Here is a 24,815-nt window from a genome sequence, read left to right as displayed (position 1 = left end):
AGTTTTTGCCTGTGTGGCTCATTTCCTTGTGTCTTTTACCTTTTGTCTCAGAGTCGCTGCTTCCCCCACTCAGCGCAGTCACCTTTGTATATAAATCGCACTATTGTTTCACCTCAATCCTCATCTCCTGTTCTGTGTCAGCATTTAGGTCTCTGAAATGTCCAACTCATCATAAATCCCTTTGTATTTTTAAAAGTGATTCAAATATATTTTTAATCTGGCTTTTTAATTTGTAGTAAAATTACTTTGAAGTTAATATCTATATCTATATCTATATCTATATATAGATATAGATATAGATATAGATATAGATATTCTTTCTTCTTTCTCATTGCCCTCTTCCTCTCTCCAGTACCACCATCCTAAAATGTTAAATCAGAGCTGCGTTTTGTAGCTGAAACAGAGAAACAAACCTTAACAGATTCAGCCTCATGACCGTCTACACCTCAGTCAGCAACACACTCTCCATCATCATCTGTGAATAAAAACAAAATAAATAAATCCTAACAGAAAGTGTGAGGCTCCTGATAACTGGATCTGCTGAAATATTCATTTTGGGACTGAATCTCGGCATGTAAAGCAGCTGTGGTGACTGCTGCTGCTGCTGCGTCTGACTTATGAGACAGAAAGTGAGCAGCTTCTCTTTTTTGCATTCCGCTCGCCCACAAGCACTTTTATTTCCAAGGCGTGTGTGTTCAGGTGATACATATTCATGAGCACCTGTTTGTGTCTTTCTGCAGCTCCACATTCAGGGCTGTGAGACGCTGTCAGGAGCTCTGCTGTGCCATAATGTAAAATGACATCACACTGTGGCAGCTCCGCTCTTAGAGCTGGATGCTTCGGCCTCGCTGGCTCTTAAAGTGGTCACTTCTTCATGTACTGCATCTCTTTTTCTCCTGCCAAGTAAAACATGTTTCCTTACATTCTTTATGCAAACTGCAGGCTTCTCATATCTCTATAATTTGTCTGTCTTCACTATATGAGCTCTATTTTCAACAGCGCTGATTGATGAGTGCAGTTGATTTACCATTTAACAGCTATAAATTCTTATTTAATAATTGAGATTTTTACATGGAAAAAAGCTGAGCCAGAGGGTAAAGCTTTTGAATTCCTGGTCCATCTACGTCCTAACCCTCACCTATCGTCATTAACTCTGGGTAGTGACTGAAAGAATGACATTGAAGATACAACCGGCTGAAATGAGTTTCCTCTGCAGGGTGTCTGGGCTCAGTCTTAGAGAGTGGGTGAGGAGCTCAGAGTAGAGCTCCTTCACGTCTAAAGAGGCCAGTTGAGGTGGTTAGGACATCTGATCAGGTTGCCTCTCATTAAAGGTGTTCCAGGCATGTCCAATTGGTAGGAGGCCTACCCAGAAGACACTGGAGAGATTACACATCTCATCTAGCCTAGGAGCACCCTCCGATCCCCCAGGAGGAGAGTGTTGCTGGGGAGAGGGATGTCTGGGGTACAGCTCAGCCTGCTGCCCCTGTGACCCTGCCCCGGATAAGCAGATGAAAAATGGATGGATGCTTAAAAGGGTTAAAATGTATGTTCTGATTTCATGTTTTTTTTTAAAACTAGATTTGTTTTTTTCTTGGTCATTTGTTCTGTGAAGTCTTGTGTTTTGCACCTCTGGGCCACCGTATAAAGACCCAAAGCCCTGCACCCATTTGATGCACTGTCTTTGTTCCACTAGACAATGTATTTTCTTATGGACAATTTTTATTTTCAGTCTTTCAAAAAGCTGAAATTATTACAGGGCTACAGAGGTGGTCAGAAAGATTAGTTCTCTATGGAACATTGTCACTGCTGAATGCACACACAAGTTAGAATTCACAAATGACAAAAAACATAGTTAGGTGGTCTGAGGAACTGTGTTCATTACCATTTTCTTAGGTGGTCTTTAATAAACATAATAGATAAGTCATACACAAACACTCTCATACTTTTTTTTTTACCAACATGGAACCACTTCTGTCACAGTTTTTGCACCTAAATTTAAACCATTCAGATTATTTTGAACAAAACTTAATTGGTTCAGAACCTTAAAAGTTGGTTCTTAATTGGAACAAAAACTAGCAGGTTTTCCTTTTAAACGGTGATGACACCAGTGGTTGAGTCATTCTACAGGTTGGAAAGAGAGGATGAGAAGGCAACAATGGAGAAGTTAAGTGAGAAATCTTCAAAGAGCGTGCAGTGGTCTCATTAGTAGCTGGTTCATGCTTGTTTTTGGTGTAAAAACTAATATCTGTTTTAACAGAACAAAAATTTGCAGGTTATCTATGTAATCTACAATTTTGATACTATTGTTTACCTATGTTTTGCATTGTACAATGCTTTACGTTGATGACACATCCTTGATAATAGTGGTTCCATGCAACACTGGTGGAAACGCAGGCTGGTTTGCACTAAGGTTCCAAGAATCAGAACGGATCTGTTTCAAGAACCAAAGCTAGTTTGTTAAAAAAAAAAGGATATCACTGCAATTCGGAGTCATATTGTTTTGGTCACTGTTAATTCTTTTTATTAGGTTTAATGAGTCAAAATGGATTTTTTAAAAAATAACACCAGCTAAAAAACAGATTATGCTGGTTGCTGGTTTTAGTTGATCCAATTCTTGCTAGTGTTTTTGGTTTAACTGGATGGGCCACCAGCTGGACATGCCGCCTATCAAGCTGTACACATTTATCTTTATGCATATCCCATGAGAGTAGACTGAACTGATTTATGCCCTTTGCTTTGCACACTTCTCTCTCACCACACTGTTATTTTCCATACCCAAGGACACTGATTTGGTTTTAATTTTACAGGAACCTCACTGTATAAACCAGCTAGAGTGACCATCACAAGCTGGTATGAGCAGCTAAACCATCAAAACTTATGCAAAAACATACCTTACGCTGGTCAAACAAGTTGGTCAACCACCTTAACCATCTTAAGCTGTTTTTTTTCAGCAGGGAGGTGAAGTACAAGCCAGTTCAAGGAGAATATTTTTACACTATGCGAAGAGCAATTAACATAGCACCATAGTCATTTCCAAAGAAATTAAGAGAAAGTGCGTGTTCTGCTTGTTAAGAGTGACATGGATAAGAAAGCTGATTCTAGTTTCCCAAATCTGCGGTTTATTTTCTTTCAAAGCCAAGAGAAATCAACCCCCTTGACATTATATCAAATGAATGGCTGCATTCACCAGTAAGGTACTGGTTAATTCTGAAGTCATTTTTTTAAGCTAGCTTTGTTTGTTTTGTTTGCCAACAAGGATAGATGACTACAGTGACCTTTGGAGAAAATGTCCCACTGGCTAACTGATCTTTTAACCGTTATTGTACAAGTATCACCACAGTCATTAAGTAGCCTACTTGGTACATATGTCCATCACATGCTAAGGCAATTAGCAATAAATAAGATTTTCCATGAAGTCATCCAGTGTTGTGCTGTGCAGTTGCTACAAAAGTTAACCAAGAGGCCAGTTTATCAAAAAGTCATTGTAGTCTTAACACATCAGAATAGCATAAAAATAACAAAACCCATACAAAATTGGTGAAAAATCAATGCTCCTCACATAACGGTTCATATGATATCTTATGAATAGTTATGCACATGGGTGGGATATTGAATTAGTGCCCCTACTACTTTGGTTTAGGAAAATAATCATGGTTGAGTGTTGTCACTTGTGTTTTCACAAAGGACAGAACTAGCAGTCTTATGGGTCAAAGTCCTACCACCCTGACCTGCCCTACATGGACTCTGTCACTAGATGACTGGACGTCCTCCTTTTAAGTGACAGAGGACTGGTCAGATGACTACAGCCTGTTGGCTCACAATTTTGTGAGTAACATATGAATTACAGTGCATTACTTTTCATAAGTATAAGTATGAACAGTGTATGAGACTAGCCTGGAAAAGTACATGATTTAAATGTTCAGTGCTACGGAAATTTGGCCATGACTCCCAGTATCTTTTTAGGCCTGTTATCTCAAGGTTATTACTTAAATATCAAATTACTTCTTCTGCAACAGTTTAATAGCACCTGACTGGAGACTTGCCTGTCAAGCCTGGCGGAAATGACTCATTGGTTAAATCCACTCTGACTGACCATGAACTACCGTCAGATTCATTGATTAAAGTTATCCCTAGCAGTGCTAGCAGTGGAGCTCTGGGGAAGGTTCAGGGGTGATTCTCTTACTGACTGAAATATTCTGGTAAATATTAAATAGACTGATAAGCAATTCTCTACAGACATTAAGTACCCCTAGAGAATGAAACAGCCTTTGGTAATCATCTGACTTAATCTGCCTCTAGCACCACCATGGGGTTGACGTTTTTGGTTTTGAGTGAAATACCTTACTATGAACTTCAGATTGAACTGTAAAAACAGCGATCCTGAGTTTTCATCGAGTGCAATCATCATCAAGTTTATTTTTCCAGTACTTTAGCTAATAACCAAACACCAGCAAAACTCATAGCATTCCCTTCAGCCTCAGCTGTAATTGCAAATTTTTGCATGGTAAACATAACAAGCTAAAGATCTTCAGAATGTTAATATGAGCATGTCAGCTAATTGGTATTTAGCTAAAAGCACCAATAAATTAAGTCTCAACAGCCTGTTCTCATTCCAAACTGGTAAAATAGCGCCGCTTTGTCAGTGCTTTGGGCGTGAGTTGTGCCAAAAGGCACCTTTTACGTGCCCATGAGATGAGAATGTGACCAGACAGGAACTGGTTGCATTGTTATTTTACCATACACGATGGCTGGATGGCACCTGCTGAGTCCACATGATACGTATAAAGGTGGCATCATTTATTTTGAGTTAACAGGCTTAAAAATTATGGTCAAAATTTGTTATTTTACATACTGAAAATCAAGTCTTTAATAATTAAGTCATGACTGATAGATAATGGGCCTAAAAAACTCAAAATCATGGTGATTTTCAGCTTAACAATCATCGCCAATAAATGTAAATACAAAGACCCATTAACTGAGTAGCTCACAGCATGAACGCACACAAAGCGTACATTATCCCTATCTGTCAATGGCATGAGTCAAATACAAAAGTGTACTTTGTCTCCCACCAAAGCTGGTATCATCTCAGAAAAAGCATTAATGAAGACAAAGAGTTTTCAACAGCAGTTGACACTTAATGACGCTGAAAAGAGAATTAGCATCAGTAGTTTAAAAACACCATTCAAAAGATTATTTTCTTTGTTTATAGTTTAGAGCGTCAATGAACATTCAGATTGCTGCATGAGGAAAAAAAATCAAAAAAGAAGTGCTTGATCATTCCCAAAGTCTCAATGCAGAATTTTTGCATAACTTGCACTTTGTAGGACCAGACATACAGTGTAACAGCACTCATAGAATTGGTGTCCCATTCTGATGCAGCATTTGTACTGTCTGTGTGTTCACCTGGCCTCAGTCCAGACTCAGGAGTGTCTTTCAGCAGTAGACGGACCAGTAGATCAGGTTGAAGAAAATGTACGAACCAGGGAAAATCATCCGGGAGTATTTGTCAATGGCGTGTGTGTTCTGGATGATGTTGAGGGCCCGCAGGCTCTTCTTTTTCTTGGTGGTCGTGGACTCGCTGCTCACTGACAGATGGACCACCATGTGTTCAGGTTTCTCTGGAACCTCGTGCAGCTCTTCCTGCTCCTCCTCTGGCACCATCGGCTCCTCAGTGTAGCCAGCCAGGCTATTGGTGTCAGCCTCGCTGTAGGTACCATCCAGCATGGTCATGGTTCGGGTCTGGGAGATCCCGCAAGTGCAGGGCAGTGACTGGTGGGGAAGAAATACAATGTAATCAGTAATGGAATTCTAATGGATTACATCACAGTTTTGTGACATTATCAAATAACCAAAGTCTGACGTAATAAAATGAGTGATGAAAACTCATCTGTGTCCTTAGTGGATGGCTGACTTTGGTAATCCATGGTCATTTCTGTCATGCAAATTGTGGACTTTATTTACAGCAGTGATTATTAGTTTGCTTTTTACTCCAACACTTTGGTCCAAAGCAAGAAGTCTTAACAACTACAACAATGATGTAACCCCCATAAATGTAACAAATACTGTTTGAGTGTTAATTAGATTTTTCGTAATGCATTAGACACTGTTTTCATGTTATTAATGTTGTAGTTCCTAAAACCATCCACTAGGTAACTCCAAGCTCCTGTAGAATGAGAGAGTCTGCTAGCCTCTCTGAAAGTAAAGAAACAGGTTGGGAGAGACGGAAAGGAAGGTGAAAGGGAAGAGGGCAAACAGAGTTTACCGTGCAAGCAGTTAACATAAGAAAATTATCTTTAAAACTAAGTTTCTGTCCTTAATAATTGATGTCAGAGTTATCGAGAAGGAGTGTTAAAGTTTCTGAGTTTACTACTGGACCATGGAGGACCAACTTTTTATGTTTTGTGTCTTTCTCTCCCGTGAGTGCATGTTTTACTGTTCACTGCTAGCTTAAAGCAACATAACCTCATGCTAATTTCATGACCATGAACGAAAAAAACAATCGGAGAAATGTGTTTTCTTTGATAAAAAAGAATTCATTATTGTGTGTTTGTGATGTTGAAAGTTGAAACTTGATATATTTTGCTTAGTGTTGTATTTGTCATATTTACAAGTAATTATTCATGTTCATGTTCTAAGAAATTTTTGAACCATAGAGAAACACTACAGTAAAAACATGCAAGAAGAGTATGATTCTAAAACTAATTTGCATACCTTAAAATAAATCGTGGACATTAACTTGAGTTATGTTACAAGGTATGCAGGTTGTTTTCTTTATGGTCGATTTCTTAGGGAGGATTTCCAGCGGCGGGCGGTACAGTTAACCAGCACAGTGGCTGTACAAAAGGTCCAGGATCAATTCCAGGGATCTGCACCTTATTCACCACGTGGATTACAGATAAGATATAACGGAAAATAAAGATAGGGGCCCCACACTAACTAACTAAACAAAAAAAAAGGATTGTTGACTTGAACTTAACTCTTGACTTGACTAAACTGAACTGAACTGAAATCACTTTAAAGGATTATATCAGCATGCTATTTGGTTTGAATATCTGTTGTCCCCAGAGGATAATCTGATGTAAGACTAGTGACCTGGCTTTCGTAAGGTTAACATTTCAACTGGACTAATGCTTTAGTCCAACCAACACTTGGCCCAGAGCAAGAACTTTTAACAGGCAACAAGGCTACGATATTTGTTTAGAATATTCATTGTCCCCAGAGGATAATCTGATGTAATAGTATTGACTTGGCTACCATAAGGTTAACATTTAAACTTGACCAATGCTTTAGTCCCTCCAACGCTCTCGTACGGAGCAAAATTTCTCAACAACAAATATGGCAACAATACCATATTTGGTAGAAATAAACATTGTCCTCAGAGACTAATCTCACGTAACTGGCTTTTATTAGGCCAACATTTCATCTCGACTAAAACTTTAGTCCCTCCAACACTCTTGTCCAGAGCAAGAATTATCAATAACTACAGGCAACAATATATTTGGTATAATTATTCATTATTCCAAGAGGATAATCGAATGCAACATTGGTGACCTGACTCTCGTGCTGTAAATATTTTAACATGACTAACACTTCAGTTTCTTCAACACTCTGGTCTAGAGCAAAGATTCTCAACAATAACTACAGGCAACAATAACTAAATATTTGGCAGAAATATACATTGTTTCCAGAGGGTAATCAGTAAAATTAATAATAAACACAGACAAGCTGTTTCAAGAGTATTTAAATTTAACAAGTCTTTTTGTTCCCTAAAGTACAGACATCAAAGACTGGATCAGTGATTGTGGGAACAGCATTTGACTCAACAGCCTGGGCTCAGGGATATAAACCTCAACATCTATACTGACATCCCCAAATAACCCCAATAATTCACCACTGTGTTTCTGTGAGAGAGAAATTTGACAAACATTAGAAGTTAAGCAACATTTTGTTTTCTTTTTTTTAAAAAAAAAAATAAGGCTGGTATATGTAAAGTAAATTTACTATCTTAAATCCCAGTATTACCCAAAAATGAAGGGAAAAATACGTTCAGGCACCAAGAGTACAATAATGGCAGTCATCCCCATTCCTTTGTCATATTTACCTTATAATTAAAAATGAAACAAAGACATAAAGAGAGTCATATTTATTTCCCTAATACATTTATTGGAATATGAATTATGTATTAGTTTTCAGGCCATTTGTCCATTTGAAAAATTCTCCAAACTGCATGGGTTGCTTAATGTACAGTATCCTCTCTACGGATACCTGCACTCCCTGCTGGATGCTGAGGAATTATATGGTTACCATGGAGACTTGACATCTCATAAAATATATTTTTTATTCAAGGTCTAAAAGTGTTGGACTGGTACAAAGGCTTGAATTACAACACTAAGTAAAATGAATGACCATATATACTATGTACTCTGTGTTACCTTTTGTTTTGGTTTCCATTTAATTTTATATCCTAAAACTGAACTTTTTCTACATTGACACTGGAAGTTAAGGATGCCGAGAGAGACTGACTGTATACAGAAGTCAAACTACCTGCTATGCAACATTAATGGTTTTTATAGTAATGATTAGGATTATTTATATGTAACATTTAAACCCATGTTAGAATGTACCATTTTATCACGTAACCCCTTAAAATAAAGTAGTGTGTACTTGGAGTGACAAAAAAATAAAAATCAATTGTTTGATCTATTACAATGATCTTCAGAGAGCAGAAGTGAGAGAGAGGAAGAAAATATTTCACTGAGTATTTTAAAAGCCTGGAGACTTAAAAGCATCTTGCATTTCAAGAGAAAAAAAAGACAAAAATTGAGAAAAACTAGAACAAAAATGTCTTCAATAATCTTGGACTCTGCAGGACATTCTGAACTAAAGGTTGACGAAAGCATACATTACTGATATTGTTTCAAAGCGGCACAGGGCAAAAACATTTCTCATACTGAACATTGCGTTCAAACTGTTTTAGATGTAACCTGTCACAGATTAATAGGCCTGATTATCCAATGGTGTGGTGTGAGTGATTTTATCCTCCCTGATTTTCTTTGAAGAAATCCTAAATATTAAACATGTTCAATAATCACGATCAGAAATCCCATTGTGAGTGTGTGTGTGTGTGGGGTGGGGCACCGAGAACAGCTGAGCACGCACTCTGTGCATTGTCATGTGGAACAGAACGACAACCAATCAGGAAGCAAGCTGACTGAGAACAGAAGCACAACAAACATAAGACATGGCTACGGTGTTAACAGGAAGCATAAAGTGAGACGGATTTCACAAATGGAGGACTGACTTGTTGATTTGTGGCAACAACTCGAGTGTTTGTACAACATGTCGTGTAAAACATAACACAATCCAGCTGATAAAGAGAGGAGTGGGACAGAAATTACTAGCCACATTTAGCTTGTCGTCCGCCATGTCTGTTTTCTCTGAAGTCGTGTTTGACTGTGCATTATTTTGAGTTTTGAGAGTGGAGACTCTTGGACTCTTGGACTTGGTTCTTGGATAGAATCTGTTAGTGTGTTATGTGCTGTGCTGATCATCTTTTTGCACACCAAACATTATAAGAACAAAACTGTTAAATCTGTCATTATTTGTCGTTGTGTGTGTGTGTGCTCTCACATTTTCTAACTCAGTTAAGATTTTAATGATCTTTAAGTGTGTGCCAGGCTTTGATCCACAAATGCATGCTACCTCTCTTTCTCTTGCCTATATACACATGCTTTCAATTTTTCTTTTTTCAGTGTCATAAAACACCAGTAATAATAATCTAATACTGTCATACCCTCAAACTTCAACTTCTTCAATAGATCACAAAGGTAAATTTACTGTATAATAAAGTCATATCAACAGACCAGAATGAATTTGGCTCTCTGTTTGGTTATTCTGATTCAGTGACAATTGAATACCTACCCATACCTTTTGACAGCGCCCGTCAAAATAAAAATGAAAAACTATATCATTAACAAAATAGTTAAAACCAAAATAAAAGTTTGTTACTGATGTATAAGCCTGCACAGTAGTGTTTCAGTGGAGGGGAAACAACTACTTTGCAAAGATGCATCATCAGGAAATACACACTTTCACAATTTGATAAAACATTTTTTTTTTTTTTTATCCACATTTTACACACAGTTTAACAGAGATGATAATCTGCCTGGAAACACACCTGTTACCCATAATTTGCTGTAATATCTTCCCATTTGTTTGCATTTCTGCCAACTTGGAACAAACGGTGAAAACAGTAATTGGCAAACAGTCACTCAAACTGCAGCAGGGCAGCAGGCAATTAGCCCCACTTGGCTTCAATTTGTACCATTCACTTTACTTGCCAAAGGTTTTGGGCACGTGTGTTGTTGCTTTCCCCACACTCTGGGCTTTTGAAATTGTAAGCATACCACTCAGGATGTTTAATGACATTCATTCAGAATTATATTAACTTCTTGTTCACTATTTGTCACTGAACCACACTTCTTTATGTTGCCAGCAGGTAGGGATTTGCCCCACTTGTTCCATAAAACAGAATATCTCCCTCTTTCTCTTTAAGAGGCTTTGAACCCCAACTTCATATATCCATTATGCAATTTTATTGCTTCTTTTTGCATAAAATGCTCAACACTCATGGACTTTAATAGATTTGGGACAGCAGGCTGTAACAGGCTAAATTTTCCTCTTGTAACAGCCTGTTTCACGTGTTGGAGTCATTAGGCTCATTCGACATGAGCAAGATCTGTGCAGAATCGATCACTGCTGATAGCCAGCACCACACAATGCATGCTGGTTAGATTTGTGTCCGACTTCATCCTGACTTGCTCTGATGTTTTTATGCCACATTCCATTGTTCAAAGAATGATCTCCCACTCAAAAAAGTGCAATGAAAACGGCCATTCAAATCGAGATTCCAAATCAGATACTTGGGCAAGATCCATGTAGACTAAGTCGACACCACAGCAATATTCCCTATGTGCACATAGGGAAGCAGAATGATCTGTTTGACATTTTTTACTTTTATGTAGTTTTTGTGTTATGAAATGTGCTACATCAACTTTATAATGGCAAATCCATTTCGATTTAGTTGATTTGTGTTTGATAGAAGTCTTTGCAAGCATGTAGTAGCCTACTAGCCTACTCCTCCTGTCTCTGTTAGCTACCATGCAGCCCACTGCAAGAAAAATCAGCATACAGTGTTTCTCTTCACTGATGGTGCTGTCATAGCTCATGTAGGTTCTCAATACATTCTTCTGATGTTCAGCCAAGCAAACATGAGTTTCCTGCAAGCAGCCACAGGAAATAAAGACAATTCAATGTTGCTTTCCAACTTCAACTCAGTGTATTCAGTCTTCTTTAAAACTAGTTCACTGTCCTCAGGAACTAAAGACTCAGCTTTTCTCTGTCTGTCTCAGTCACTGTCCTCTCCTCCTCTACATACACTGACTCCCTTCAGCTCCCTCACAGGGCAAACAGTCAGTGTCTTGGCTGCCTGCTGGCATATTGTGGTTCTTGTAGTCTTTAACTGGATGCCATGATGGTTTGTAGTCCTTGCTGCAGCCACAGGGAGAGAATGCATCTTCCCTCAATGACTCTACCTCTCGTGACAACAACATTACATTTATATTATTTTTGTTATATTTGTTTATTCTGTTAACAGGACACATGTTGTGGCTGATGGTGATGTTTAGTGTCAGAGAGACTAAATACAGTCATTATGAACTATGTAGTTTATTATATATTCTAATTACCTATTTTAAGTAGGACTATTGAACAACACAAATACTTGTGATAAGTGGGATGTGAGAAATCTTAAAATAACATACAGACGTGAAGCCCTGACTTTAGGCTGTCTGACTGATCAGCACTGAAAGCTGTTTGACTGTCTGGCTGAGGCAAAGTATTTTTAAATTTTTTTTATATTTGGAAGATCCCAGTCTTGGACATGTCAATGATTCGCAGCAACACTGATTGTGACAGTGCACCTAATGAAAATAATTTAGGCTGTATTTTCTCCATATGCCATATATGGTTAAATTGATATTATCAGCTGGAAAATAGTCAAAATGACAAATTCCAAGGTAAAACCCAGAATGAGACCAGGTATAATACAATGCCTTGATGGCTGTGGGATCAGTTGGAATGAGTTTCAATGGTTTTTTTTGTATTTAATATGAATGTAACAAGGTTGTCTCCACAGTATATTTTAGATTATTATTATTGTAGGAGCTGAGCTGAAAATCCACAGACTAAACAAAAACTCTTGCCAAAATGCATGCATGAACACAATCAAAATGATCTAAAAATGAAAAATAATAAGCGTGTAAAATGCACCAGAGGGTTAAAACAAGTGGAGACTGCGAACAAACTGATATATGAGTCTGATAACAGTTTAATAAATCACATCTAACAGGATGTGAGTGTTTGTGTGGCTTCCTGTACAGGTTGAAGGCTGCTGGAAGCTGTTGGGAAACTGTCAAGTTTGATTGCAGCTGATTGTCATCACCTCCTGCTGCAGCCTCCTGCTGCAGCTGCCTGCTCTCACCTGCTTTCAAGGTGAGGCACAGTTAATCTCGAATGAGTGTATTAGCTTGATAAAAAAGTGTGTAAATACCTTTATAATTTCTAAGGCCCCAATAGAGCCAAAAATGTACTGGAAAACACAGCTGAGTGATGGTTTAAACTGTATGAAGAGAGGCAGTCTGTTTAAACTGACCGCTGATGTCTACCACCCACGCTGCCTGTCCCAGTCTGCCACAGCCCTGTCCTGGGAGTTTATCAGTCACATTTAGAAAGCACCAGAGAGAAACCTGTCCAGCCAAATATAACTCCACAATGCAACCTTGTACAACTATTTTTGCTGACTCAGGCTGTAAGAGCCACTTAAGGATGCAGTTGGTAACTTTTATAAGAAAAAAACTTTGTGTCTCATTTGCTGAAACTGTCACCAAATCCACTCATGGAGAATGAATTGACTGTTTTCTTCATTGCCCACTTGTGATGTTAAGTCCTCTTCATCTGAGACCCACTTAAGTCGAATGGATGATCCTTGCACAATGACTGTTCCACAGTGGTACGGTCGAGTTCATTTCCTACTGACAGAGATTTTGATAGAGATAGAGATCCTCTGGCAGTGGCCTTTTAAAAGTCCCAAAAATAAGAACCAAAATTCACGCTGAAGCATCTGTTTTATAACTATGGTCCATATTTTTGGAACAGCCTGCCTGCAGACCTGAGGGCAGCAGAGGGGGCTGGTATATAAAACCCAAGACCTTCCTTTTTAGTTTGGCTTTTAATTTAACTATCTATTTATTTATTTTTTAACTATTTTTTTTTTACACATTTTAACCTGCTGTACTAGATGGTATATTATTCAATTATTTTTAACAGTTTGTTTCTATTATTATTTATGCGGTTATCCTTTCATTTACCTTTTATCTACAATTTTTAGTATTTTATTTATTTATGTACTTACTTACTTATCATTAATATTATATTTATCTATTCTTATCTTTTTATTTATAGGTTTTATTGTATAAAGCATTTGTATGAAAAGTGCTATATATAAAACATTTGATTTCAGTTTATCTTTGCCTGATAACGTACACTTGTTTACTCAGGTTAAGTAAAAATTTTATCACATTTTCTGGCATTATTATTACATTTTCAGGAAATTATGACATTACTGGGTGGTACAAGTCTAAATATAAAATAGTTAAGTTGATGTGTAGGCTACCGTTTGGGGGAGGTTGTTAAGTCTATTTAGAGAGTTCCTTTTTTTCATTCAAAAGCAGGCCCAGTTATTCTACTTCAGCAGGCCAACTTTTTCAAATAGAACTGCTGAACATGTTTCATGGATGAGAGCTTGAACATTACCAGTTAAATATAAATTCTTATTGTTTCTGCTCTTTGTTTCATCACTGCTCTTGTTTTTGTGCATGTCTCCAGACAGCCTGACAGAAGTGAAATTGCAAAGTCAGCGAGTGTGGCTGCAGCTTCTGGTGTCTGCATCCTCTGAGCAGCTAAAGGGAATGGCTGGCACATCAGCACAGAGAGGTTTGCCTCATTGTATTAATATTACATGCCAGCTGGGAGGTTTTTCTCACAGCACTAACCAGCAGAAAGCAGAAACAGACCTGAGATCGTGCCCGCTCTCTCATCTTGCGCTCGCGGCGGTCCTGGACGGTGGACAGGTAATTGACTGCGGCGTACTCCAACACAGACAAGAAGACAAAGACGAAGCTGACCCATAGGTAAATGTCCACTGCCTTGATGTAGGACACACGGGGCATGGACGCGTTGACTCCAGTGATGATGGTGGACATGGTCAGCACTGTGGTGATGCCTGGACACAAGATACACAACGATCTGGTTAAACTACAGCAAAGACGCTGAAAATGTGTTTGACTCTGAATTTGACTAATCTGATTTTCACAGTGTGGACATGTTGTAGTGGGCTGCTCTTGATAAGGATGGTGAACTAGTGTTAGAGGGTGAAAGCATGGATGTATAAAGAGAACTGGATAAAGCACTGACCACAGGGCCCAATTTGTTTCTATGACAGTTGCTTTGTAGCACATTAAGCCAAAATGGTTCAACTGCAGTGTATAAAATCCTGGATGATCTTGGGATTATCAGTGCTACTCTCATACTGTGCAGCCCAAAGAGCAAGTGTACTAGAGACTTACACTGCTGCTGAGTGCAGCCAAGCACCAAACGTCCCACCCCATTATCATTTGGAACTCATAAAATAGCACTATTTGTCAGTGCTTTTAGTGTAAGTGCATGACGCCAAAAGGCACCTTTCATGTGTGCATGAAATGCTGCTGGACGGCATCAAGTGAAAACACAAAATCGTGCAAGGTGCTATTATACGCCTATCTCATCCACATGATTCGCACATGGGTGGCATCACTTGAGAATGCAGCTGGACGTAACCTGTGGTGTCTGCATGCGTGACAGGACAGCATCAGGTTAAAACGCTGCCAGTAGCAGCAAAATATGAAAAATGCGAGAGTGCCTTTATGGTGGGCTGGAGGGGCAGTGGATTGGTCCAACAAACCCCAGACTTCCACGCAGTAGTGTGGACGTCCCGACGTTGGTTGCCATTTAGCGTTCTGCTAACTTCAGTGGGGATAGAATGATTTCAACATGCAGCTCTTCTAGACTTTCTAAAAGTTATTGCACTAAATGGATTACATCCTGATTGTGAAATGAGTCATTTAGCAGAGACTGTGACATTCAGAATAATGTATCCACTGATTTAAAGATACCAACAAGTCCTTTTGGGCCACAGTGAGTTACATAAAGTGTAATTAAACTGTTTGGCCACTGCGAAAATTGGCTTCAAAGCCCAACACAGCTCCTGGGGTGAAAGCAGTAACATGACCACTTTAGCCTGATTTATAGTAGAGCGCTCAACACTTTTGATAATTGTCAGACAAGACATGTTTTCAACAGAAAAAAAGGTTTTGCTTTTTGTTTAATTTTAATATGTTGCAGACTTTATGTTTTGCTGGTGGTGTGATTGGTAGTGTTGTTAATGCATGGAGATTGTAGTTTTCAGTCCACACCAACTTGCATTCGGTGTCTCTGTCCACAGAAGCAGCCGTTTGTCAGCAGCAGCTCCTGCAGAGCTGAGAGGTCAGCAACTGGCCAAACTGCCTTCTTAAGGCTGACTGAGAGCCAACATCTTACTGAATCAAAATGTTTTTTGTGTAAGCGCCATGGGAAGACAACCACAGTGTTTGTATACGGATTCATTGATTTAATTTCCCAGCCCACTGTAGTGAGTGAGGAAAATCTGCTGCTCAGACAGACTGGGAGCTGCTAAATAAATAAATAAATTCTATGATAAGTTATATTTTGTATTTTATATTTTGTTTGAATTTAAACAGCTCTCTGTGTAGATTACACCTCACTGAGCACAAAAGAAATAGGTCCAAACTGTAAAAAAAAACCCACAGGGGGTCTCTGGTTACCATAGCGACAACTTCAAACCCTTTGCTGTAGCATACATTGAAAACATTGCACTACTCTCTAATTTCTGTCGAGTGACACTCATCAAAAGTTCGGAGTGCCCTACCATAAAACAGGCTTAATATGATATGATGCAATGTGGTCCAACAGCCTTGCAATAAATATTATCCTGTGAAGCTTTTTGAAGATTTACAGGTGAGAAGGTGTCAGAACTGGAATAAGTACCAAGAACTTTTTCTCAAGTAAAAGTAGTCATAATACAGTCTGGTACAAGTCAAAGTCCTGCATTCAAAAGTGTACTAATGGGCAATTTCAGAATAATGCATGTAATATTATTGGATGCATTGTGTAAGCATCATTTACATAGAGGGAATCATGGTAACAACAAAAAAGTCAACAAAATCAAGGTTTAAAAAATATTAACCATTGATATTATTTTTTACTTTAATTGAGTTCATGTTTCAACCAGCATCAGTAAATAAATAAAAATCCAAAAGTCTTTTTTTTTTTAATTTTTTTTTTTTTTTAGAATTTTAACCCTTTAAATGTTAAATTAAATAATTTTGTGAGATATTTCTTTCCAAGTTGGAGGTTGATTTTGACTTTATTCCCAATGTGTTTGAAAGAAATCAAATCAATTTGTGCAGGGCTCAGGGTCACATTGCTTGTGAGAGGCATCTGAATGCAGCACAAGAAAACTGATGGTGATGCAGGTATCAAAGGGTTGAGGAAACATTACTCAGACAAGAGTAAATAATGTATTCATTGGGGACTATTTTCAGCAGTGTATTGATCCACATTTGGTGCTCTAGTGGGTATTTGGGGCAGCAAGACAGTGTGTGTGGGATTGGGTCAAAACAAACTACAGCAGTGTTTGTGTGAATGTTGATGAGATAACATGTCCCACTCATTTATTTTTTATGATTGTAGAGATCTGTGATGCTGAGGAAAAAGATATATATCTATATACACACACACACACACACACACACACACACACGTTAATATATATATATATATATATATATATATATATATATATATATATATATATATATATATATATATATATATATCTATGTCTTGCGGTACGCACTTTCCGTAAGTCATTACTGGTAAAATTAATAAATGATTAATTGTTATTCAGTATTGTTTAAAATAAGCAAAGTTTTTGTGTTGTTTTTTTTCTTTTCAAATTAGTTTTATCTCAACCAAAATATACACATATATATATATATATATATATATAGGAAAAACAAGACATTTGTAAAAAAAAAAAAAAACACAACCTGTAAAAATATCCCATACTAACAGCAGAATTTAATAAGAGCAATGTGATGAGCTGTGAAAGGATCTCAGTGAGGGGGAAACAGGCTCCTGTTTGACAAGTACAGCAACAGCCCCAATACAGAAAATAATTCAAAAGAAAAGTGAGAGTGGTAGTGCGTGGGAGGTTTGTGTGTTCACGCGTGCATGTGTGTGTTCCCAATTTGTGGAGCCATGTCACAGCCAGCTTTCATCATTTCACAGACAGATTTTCCTCAGGCACGCACAATCACTTCAAAGGACACAAAGTTTTTTTTTGTTTTTTTTTACTTTACCCAGGGATACTCTGGCCGGCACAGCTCGGCGGTCGATCCAGAACGACACCCATGAAAGCATCACCATGAGCGTGGCGGGAAAGTATGTCTGGAGTAGGAAGAAGAAGATGTGGCGCCTCAATGTGAAGTTGATGTAGAGACGATTGTACCAGCCTGCAAACACAGCGAGAGACATGCTCAGAGGAGGAGGTGGATAACTTGAAAGTTCAACAGTGGAGAAAATGGTTACACAAAACATGTCAGAATTTACATGAGGTTTCATCTCATACATGTAAGAAATGTGGTTATTACGTTATAGAGAGTATGTAAAAATGACTATTTTAGCATAATGTAATGATAAAAGTATTCAATGCAGCATAAAAACACTAACTTTGACCTCTTATAGACTAGTTTTCAGAAAAAAATTGATTTTTGTCTGACTTAATCCATTTGCAATTTTTTCTTTTTAGTTTGAGGTTAGCCATATTGTAGTGTGGGTGGCAGGTTGTTGTGGTGTCGTATAGTGGTTAGCACTATCACCTCACAAGGGTTACAGGTTTGAACCCAGGGGCCAGATGGGACCCCTCTGTGTGGAGTTTGTGTGTTTTTCTGTGTATGCCTAGGTTTTCTCTGGCTGTTCTTCAGTTCATAGACATGCAGGTTAATTGATGGCACTAAATTGCAATTGTTTGTGAATGGCTGCCTATCTCTATCAGTATGTTTACATGATGTTAGCTGAATTACTGTGTTAGTGTGACTAAAACTGGACTTTTGAAATACATGTAAACATGTAATTCTGACTGAAATCAGACTAACTAAAGCATGGAGTCCATTTGAAATTCACAGCACTGAAAAAGTTTTCTATTTAATCACTGTTCCACATGCAACCGATTTGCTGCTTGCTAACTTTTTTGGTATGTGACCATATCATGAAGATTTTGTATTATGTTAAAAGTGAATCGAATCCCTTGAGTGTTCATATCTTTGCTTTAGTTGACAGTACAGTTAATATATCAGAATAAAATAACAGTTTTTACCTATCAGATGATGAAGGTGAAGATGGTGATACATGTGGGTACAATTCTGAAGTGTTGTCTTCACACAGTAATGGGTGTCTCTTATGACAGACTGTGCATTTCATGTCTTTGCCCCAAACTTCAGATTAGTTTATCACAATATGATCATATACCTCATTTTTCACTTTGATTCTACTTAAGCCACTTCTCAATTTTTTTTTAAAGAATTATAAGTTGCTTTAATGTGATGTTGTCTTTTTATTAATTTTACCTTTTCAATTTATGTTTTATTTATTTATTTATTTATTTATTTAATTTCCTTTTATTTGTAGTTTTCTTGCTTGGATTGCTTCCGTTGTTGTGCTCTTAGTTTATTTCTTTGTGTATTTTATATTGACATTTTACATCTTGCATTATTTGTCTTGTTTTAATGCCATGCTAACTCTCAACCAGCTTTCACTTGCTTGTGTTCAATTGTACTGTTTGACTTTCTGTTGTTGAACTGTCGTCTTTGTATCCCATTTCTGCTTTGCTTCATTTGTCAAAGCACATTGTGAACTCTGTTTTTAAAGGTTCTTCGTAAATAAAGCTACTATTATTTTTATTGCTTTAAATAACGTTTAAAAAAAAACTTTTAGAGACTTACTTCACTTCCCTTTGCATTTCCCAACTGACATTAATTGTCTTTCGGTTTCTATGTTTTCATTTTATTTTGTTGCTATCCTGCCTCTTTTAGATATCCTACTAAATTTTTTTATTGTGTAACACTTTGCAACTTTTGTTTTAATTATTATTATTATTTTTTACTTTGCATCGCATCACTTATTGCAAGCATCAGTTTCCTTTAAATCTGTGGTAAAAACAATCTTTAATACATTATATTACATCAGCTGCATTTCAGTCACTGATATTGACGTTAAAGTGAATGTGCTTTTATGTACTTTCAACTTTATCAAATGATTTGATAGACGTTTATTAATGAGAGCCATGTGTTTACATGAGACTGTATTCAGCTTTTCTTGACATAATTTAATTCTTGCTACATATATTAATTTAATTATTGGACCATGGCAAATAATAATGATGTTGCAATTAAAAACAAAACTGTAGTCTAAAGGTCAGTGAGCAGCCCAGAAACTGGCTGATGATTTGACTTTCATAAAGTAATATTTACTAAACCTATAGCCCCCTCATTATCAGGAGTGCACTTTTTTTTTCCTTTTTAGCTTGGTATTTACTGAGATGCAAACTGTCAAGGACTCATTTCATCTGATTTGCATAAAATGCTGCAAAGTAAGATCTGATGCCAGCTGAAACATTTTGTCCGGAAACAAAGTGTTTTTGCGGCTGAATGTGGATCACTGGTTGATAGGATGAAACAGCAAGTGTGTATTCATCCTGTGAGAGGAAGGTTAAATATGAGGGCATATTAGTTAAATAGCCTGATGTTGACATCATCCTGGAATTATGAATAGTCAATATGATAGATTTGTGGCAGTTTTAATCCTTTTACACTCATTTGACAATATTATTGATGTAAAAAAAAAACAACCAAAAACTGTTTATAGGCCTCCTTAATTAGTATTTGATGAGCTTCTGCAATGGACTGGACCTGTCGGAGCCATTAAAGGTCAGGACCTGTTCAGCACAAGAGAAAATGTAATATCATGTACAAATACAGACCTGTATTTTTGAAATATGGTTTAGGCTACAATTCCTACCATCCGCCCATCCCATCCTCCCCCTAAGTGCACTTTATCGCTCTATAACAACCTCACCTAATTTCCTACTTTACGCCCATTTTATATTGTTATGTTTAATTTTTTCTCCTTTGACTCAAACTCAATTTGACTGTTTAAATGCTTACAGAGGGGCCTTGAATCATTTGCAAATAACCTCCTTAGAGCCTTGCCAGCACTGGAGCTAAAAATACAATATTAGTCCTGAAGGTAGATGAAAAGGCAGAGGGGTCAAAAAAGCCTGTATTGTTATTTAGTGACTGTAGGCTGATACTTGTAGGCAGAAATGACTGCAGACATGATTCATTTGGACAAAGTAATTGTTATTCATGTCATGATATTGTCTGCAAGAACAATGTCTAACGAGCGTAATTATAGATTTAATGCAAACCCATCTGAGCTCCTGTTGCCATTGTTAATCCTTTGCGCGTGTGTGTGTCATACATATACTTGCTACATTTTGAGGACCGAAACATTTTTACCAATAGAGTGGGTACATTTTTGAATAGTGAGGACATTTTGGCTGGTCCACAGTTCCTAAAAGGCCTGTTTGAGGGTAAAGAGGGTAAATTTTTTTGTTAGGGTTTAGAATTATGTTTAGGTAAAGTTTGGGGTTAGACAATTATTTGTTAGGTTTAAGTTTGGAATTAAGGGGCCAGGGAATGCATATTATAATATTATTATGATATTTTTTATCACAAAAAAGTTTTCCACATTCATAACATTCAATTTTAACTATCCATTTTCAAAGAAATAACGCTATGTGGAAGAGAAACCCTAATTATCTTGTTATCTTATCTTATCTTACCCTAATTATCTTAAACTCTTATAATCTTTCACAGACAGACATCGCTCAAGGATGCAATAAGCACATTTGCAGTAATATCATGAAAGAAGACCTTAAAAGTCATTTTTTTTCAAAATGACAACAAACAGAAGACTCTCTCTCTCTCTCTCTCTGTGTGTGTGTGTGTGTGTGTGTGTGTGCGCGTATGTGTGTGTGTAGGCAGTGTACCTGTGCTGCTGTAGAAGGCCAAGCGAGATGTGGTGTGGAACTTCTGGATGAGGAACTGCGATAAAGAGATACGATCATCGGTGCTGAGAGACTCATCGCCGCTCTTCCAGTACAGCATCAGGTCTTCATCTGTGTAGGCATCTGCAAAACATCACACACTCCTGTCAAACTGAATCCCAGACTCAGTCATTTCCAACTGATGAAAAAAACAACCCTGTACTTCAAGTGAAAGGTGTAAAAAGAACTCAGCAAACCTCAGTTGTACTCACTTGAATTTATAAGTTTACCACGACACAAATCTGATATCAGAGAAGATCTTGATACAGCTCATATACATGGACACAGATATGCCAAAAACATCACATTCACTGAGTTAATAGAGTATGTCTCACATTATAAAGAGTTACTTATATCACTCCACCATGGAGGAATCAAAACAATGTTGTGTAAGCCTTCTTAAAATAACAAATTATCACAATTCACAGATCATACATTGCATGATAGCTAATATATTTTTCATGAAAACAACAAACATTTAGTCTAAATAAATGGTTTATAACTAGCCTAATTACCATCAATTTTCATGAAGTTGGCATTAAAAAAGTAAAAAAAAACCAAAAAAAACAATCATGCCCCAGGTTATCAGAAGTATGTATCTTTTCTTTTCAACTTGTTTATGTTTTCTGAAATGATTTATTCATGTGGGAATGTGAATATACAGTAGGGTGATGGGAGCTGATTACTCTTTTTTCAGTAAGAAAAAAGGAACGGCTTTTGATGGCTACCAACCAAGCAGCAGCCTGAGGCAGGAGTAGTCATCCAGCTCCAGTGTTCAAAAAATGATTGATGCAGCTGTGAGTCTACATCTGCGTTAGAACTCTGGGAGGTTGTAGTCATATGCTGCTTTGTGCTAAATGCACACGAACATGCTGATGATAAAAAAAAAAAGGGGTGGCAGTAGCTTCGTCCATAAGAACTTGGTTTTGGAACGGAGGGTAGACTACTCAAGTCCAGCCAAGCCAAGTACAGAGTGTGGACTGGTGGCTGCACTGCTGAGGTATGCCAAACCCCAAAGCCAAGTTCAGACCAGGACAAGACAAAACTGTTTTAAAAGCCTGAAAAGCTGGAAATCAGTACTAAAGGAGGGTGAGTTTTTGCTTAAGACATGACACAGCACCTCGCTTAATCTCATTGGTGTGAACTGGCAGGTTTTTAAGAATGTTGCAGACCAGCAAGAGTTGCTTCAACTTGCTGGTTGTGAATCCTTGGTCTGACCTAGGCTTAAGGGGCCATGTTTACCAAAAGGTTTTCTTTCCAGCTGAAAATGCCTGGCGCTTGTCAGGAAATGCCCAGCTGGAAGCGTTTTAGAGCACTGTGGAAGCGCCATGTTTTTTTCAGCTGAGATGCTTTAGTTGTGTCTGGTTGCTATGATACATAATATCTGTGGAAGTAAACATTTGGGCAAAATGGAAGAGTACTTGCTTTGGATGAGGGTAAGGCTGAAGCATGCAGGGAGAGAGGACGAACCTGCCGGTCTGTGTGGGTTCATGAGAAGAAACACAGTATAAAATATAAGCTTTATATATAAACAGACCGGCAGACATCGTTGTTGTTGCTCAGTACTTGTATCAACATGTTCGCATCCCAACTTGTCCCATGGTGCCATTTATGTAGAAAAAAAAAACACATCCAGTGGCTCTCACCTCACTGGTGATGAAAACCATTGAGAAACCAGTTAAGCACAAGATATTCAAACAGGTGGAGGACCAGCTGGACCCACTTCAGTTTGCCTATAGGGCAGCCAGAGGTGTTAAAGATGCAACCTTAACACTGTTAAATCTTTTAGTTCAACATTTAGCTCATGTTCATTGACTTCTCGTCAGCTTTTAATACTATTCAGCCTTACCTACTTGCTGAGAAACTCCTTTCTCATTTTAAATTTGAACTTGTTGGCTGGACAGTTGATTTCTTGTCAAACAGGTCACAGTGTGTTCGGGTCAATGGCACCTTATCCTTGAAATGATTGTCTTCCACAGGTTCCTTGCAGGGCTGTGTTCTGTCTCCGTTGTTTTTTATTTTGTATACTAATGACTGTAGGAGCTCTTACCAAAACAGGTATTTAGTAAAATTTTCTGATGATACAGTAATTGTAAGCCTTTTAACTAACGATGAGTGTGAGCATGGTCATGTGGTCAATGACTTTAGCACGTGGTGCAAAGATTTCTACCTACAGATTGATGTGTCTATGACCAAAAATATGATTATTGATTTTTTGTAGGTCACCACCCAGTGTTAGTCATACTGTTATCAATAATATGGATGTTGAGATTGTTCCTCAATATAAATACTTGGGAACCATTATTGATAACTCACTAAGTTTTGAATCCAATACTGATGCTGTGTGTATAAAGGTCCAACAGCAACTCTATTTCCTAAGAAAGATGAACACGTTCAAAGTGTGCAATGTCTTGATGACTCTGTTCTATTGGTGTTTTATTGAAAGTGTTCTGTAATATTGTACTGTTGCATGGTTTGGATGTCTTACTTTGTCTAGTAAAAACAGGCTGGCAAAGCTGGTCAAAGTGGCAGGCAAGGTGATTGGGGTGCAGCAGAGTCAGCTGCAGGATATCTGTCCTGACCATCCTCTCTTTGTTGAGTTTGATCTCCTTCCTTCTGGTCATCGTTACAGAATGCCTCCAACCAAAACGAAACATGCCAGAGCTTCTTTTATTCCTGTTGCCATTGAAAAGCTTAATTTGCTCATCTAATCTGGTAGTCTGTGTACTTTATGTGGGGTAGATAGATTTCTAGATTACGTCCTGGCTTTGTAGCCTGACTTTTACGTATTTATTCTTCTGTGAGCTATCTTAGCCTGAGTATTCATTATCATTTATTTTACCAACTGCATTGCACTTTATTTGACTTGATGCACTTTATATGCAGTGTCTGAAATGTTCCAGTCTCTGGTTCTGTTGAAGTGGTTGAAGTATCCTGTGTTTCACTTGAATTGTGGATTTTCTACATGTTTGTGTATCTGATGTTGTTTCGTGTACTTGTTGTGTCTTGATGGTTGCTGCTGATCTAATTTCCCTTGGGTTATGAAGTTGAACTTGAACATCCTCACGAGGAGCAAACTCCAGACTCCTGCACAAAAGTTTGCTGTTTGTGGGACCCGTCCACCTTCACGCTCGACCCCCTTATATGACAACGTTACCAACAGCTGATTTTGTCTTCATGGCTATGCTGTTTGTTTCTCCTTCATTGTGATTGAACGTAAGTAGAACATTTTTCAACTCTGTGCACTCAGAAAAAACAACCAAAAAAAGTCCAACTGGCAGCATGTGGTGCCAAATCCATGCCAGGCATTTGTAGCACAGTGTAAACCTGCAAAACCTGTTAAAATTAATTTAAAGAACGATGTTAGCCTCAGGACGCCAAAAAAACCCCACTTTGGTAGACATGGCTCCTAAGGCTCAGACAGAGGATGTTC

General features: G+C 37.9%; 1 protein-coding gene across 1 annotated transcript in view; it reads right to left on the bottom strand.

Annotated features, from left to right (window-relative positions):
* Nucleotides 1–1,869: 1,869 nt before the first annotated feature.
* gabrr2a (gamma-aminobutyric acid type A receptor subunit rho2a) overlaps nt 1,870–24,815 on the bottom strand; it is a 72,500-nt gene continuing 49,554 nt past the window's right edge. Inside the window, exons 6-9 of the mRNA XM_042500606.2 lie at nt 21,326–21,466; nt 17,577–17,729; nt 14,133–14,341; nt 1,870–5,769 (exon numbers count right to left, since the gene is read on the bottom strand). Coding sequence (XP_042356540.2) covers nt 5,434–5,769; nt 14,133–14,341; nt 17,577–17,729; nt 21,326–21,466 — 839 coding nt within the window. The 3' untranslated portion in view covers nt 1,870–5,433. The remainder of the gene's footprint in view (nt 5,770–14,132; nt 14,342–17,576; nt 17,730–21,325; nt 21,467–24,815) is intronic.

This window comes from Plectropomus leopardus, chromosome 14, assembly GCF_026936395.1.
Source record: "Plectropomus leopardus strain MGB_pleo_1.0 chromosome 14, ASM2693639v1, whole genome shotgun sequence".
Classification (NCBI taxonomy): Eukaryota; Metazoa; Chordata; class Actinopteri; order Perciformes; family Serranidae; genus Plectropomus; species Plectropomus leopardus.
Note: the sequence above shows the minus strand (reverse complement) of the source record. Positions and strands in the feature narration are given on the sequence as shown.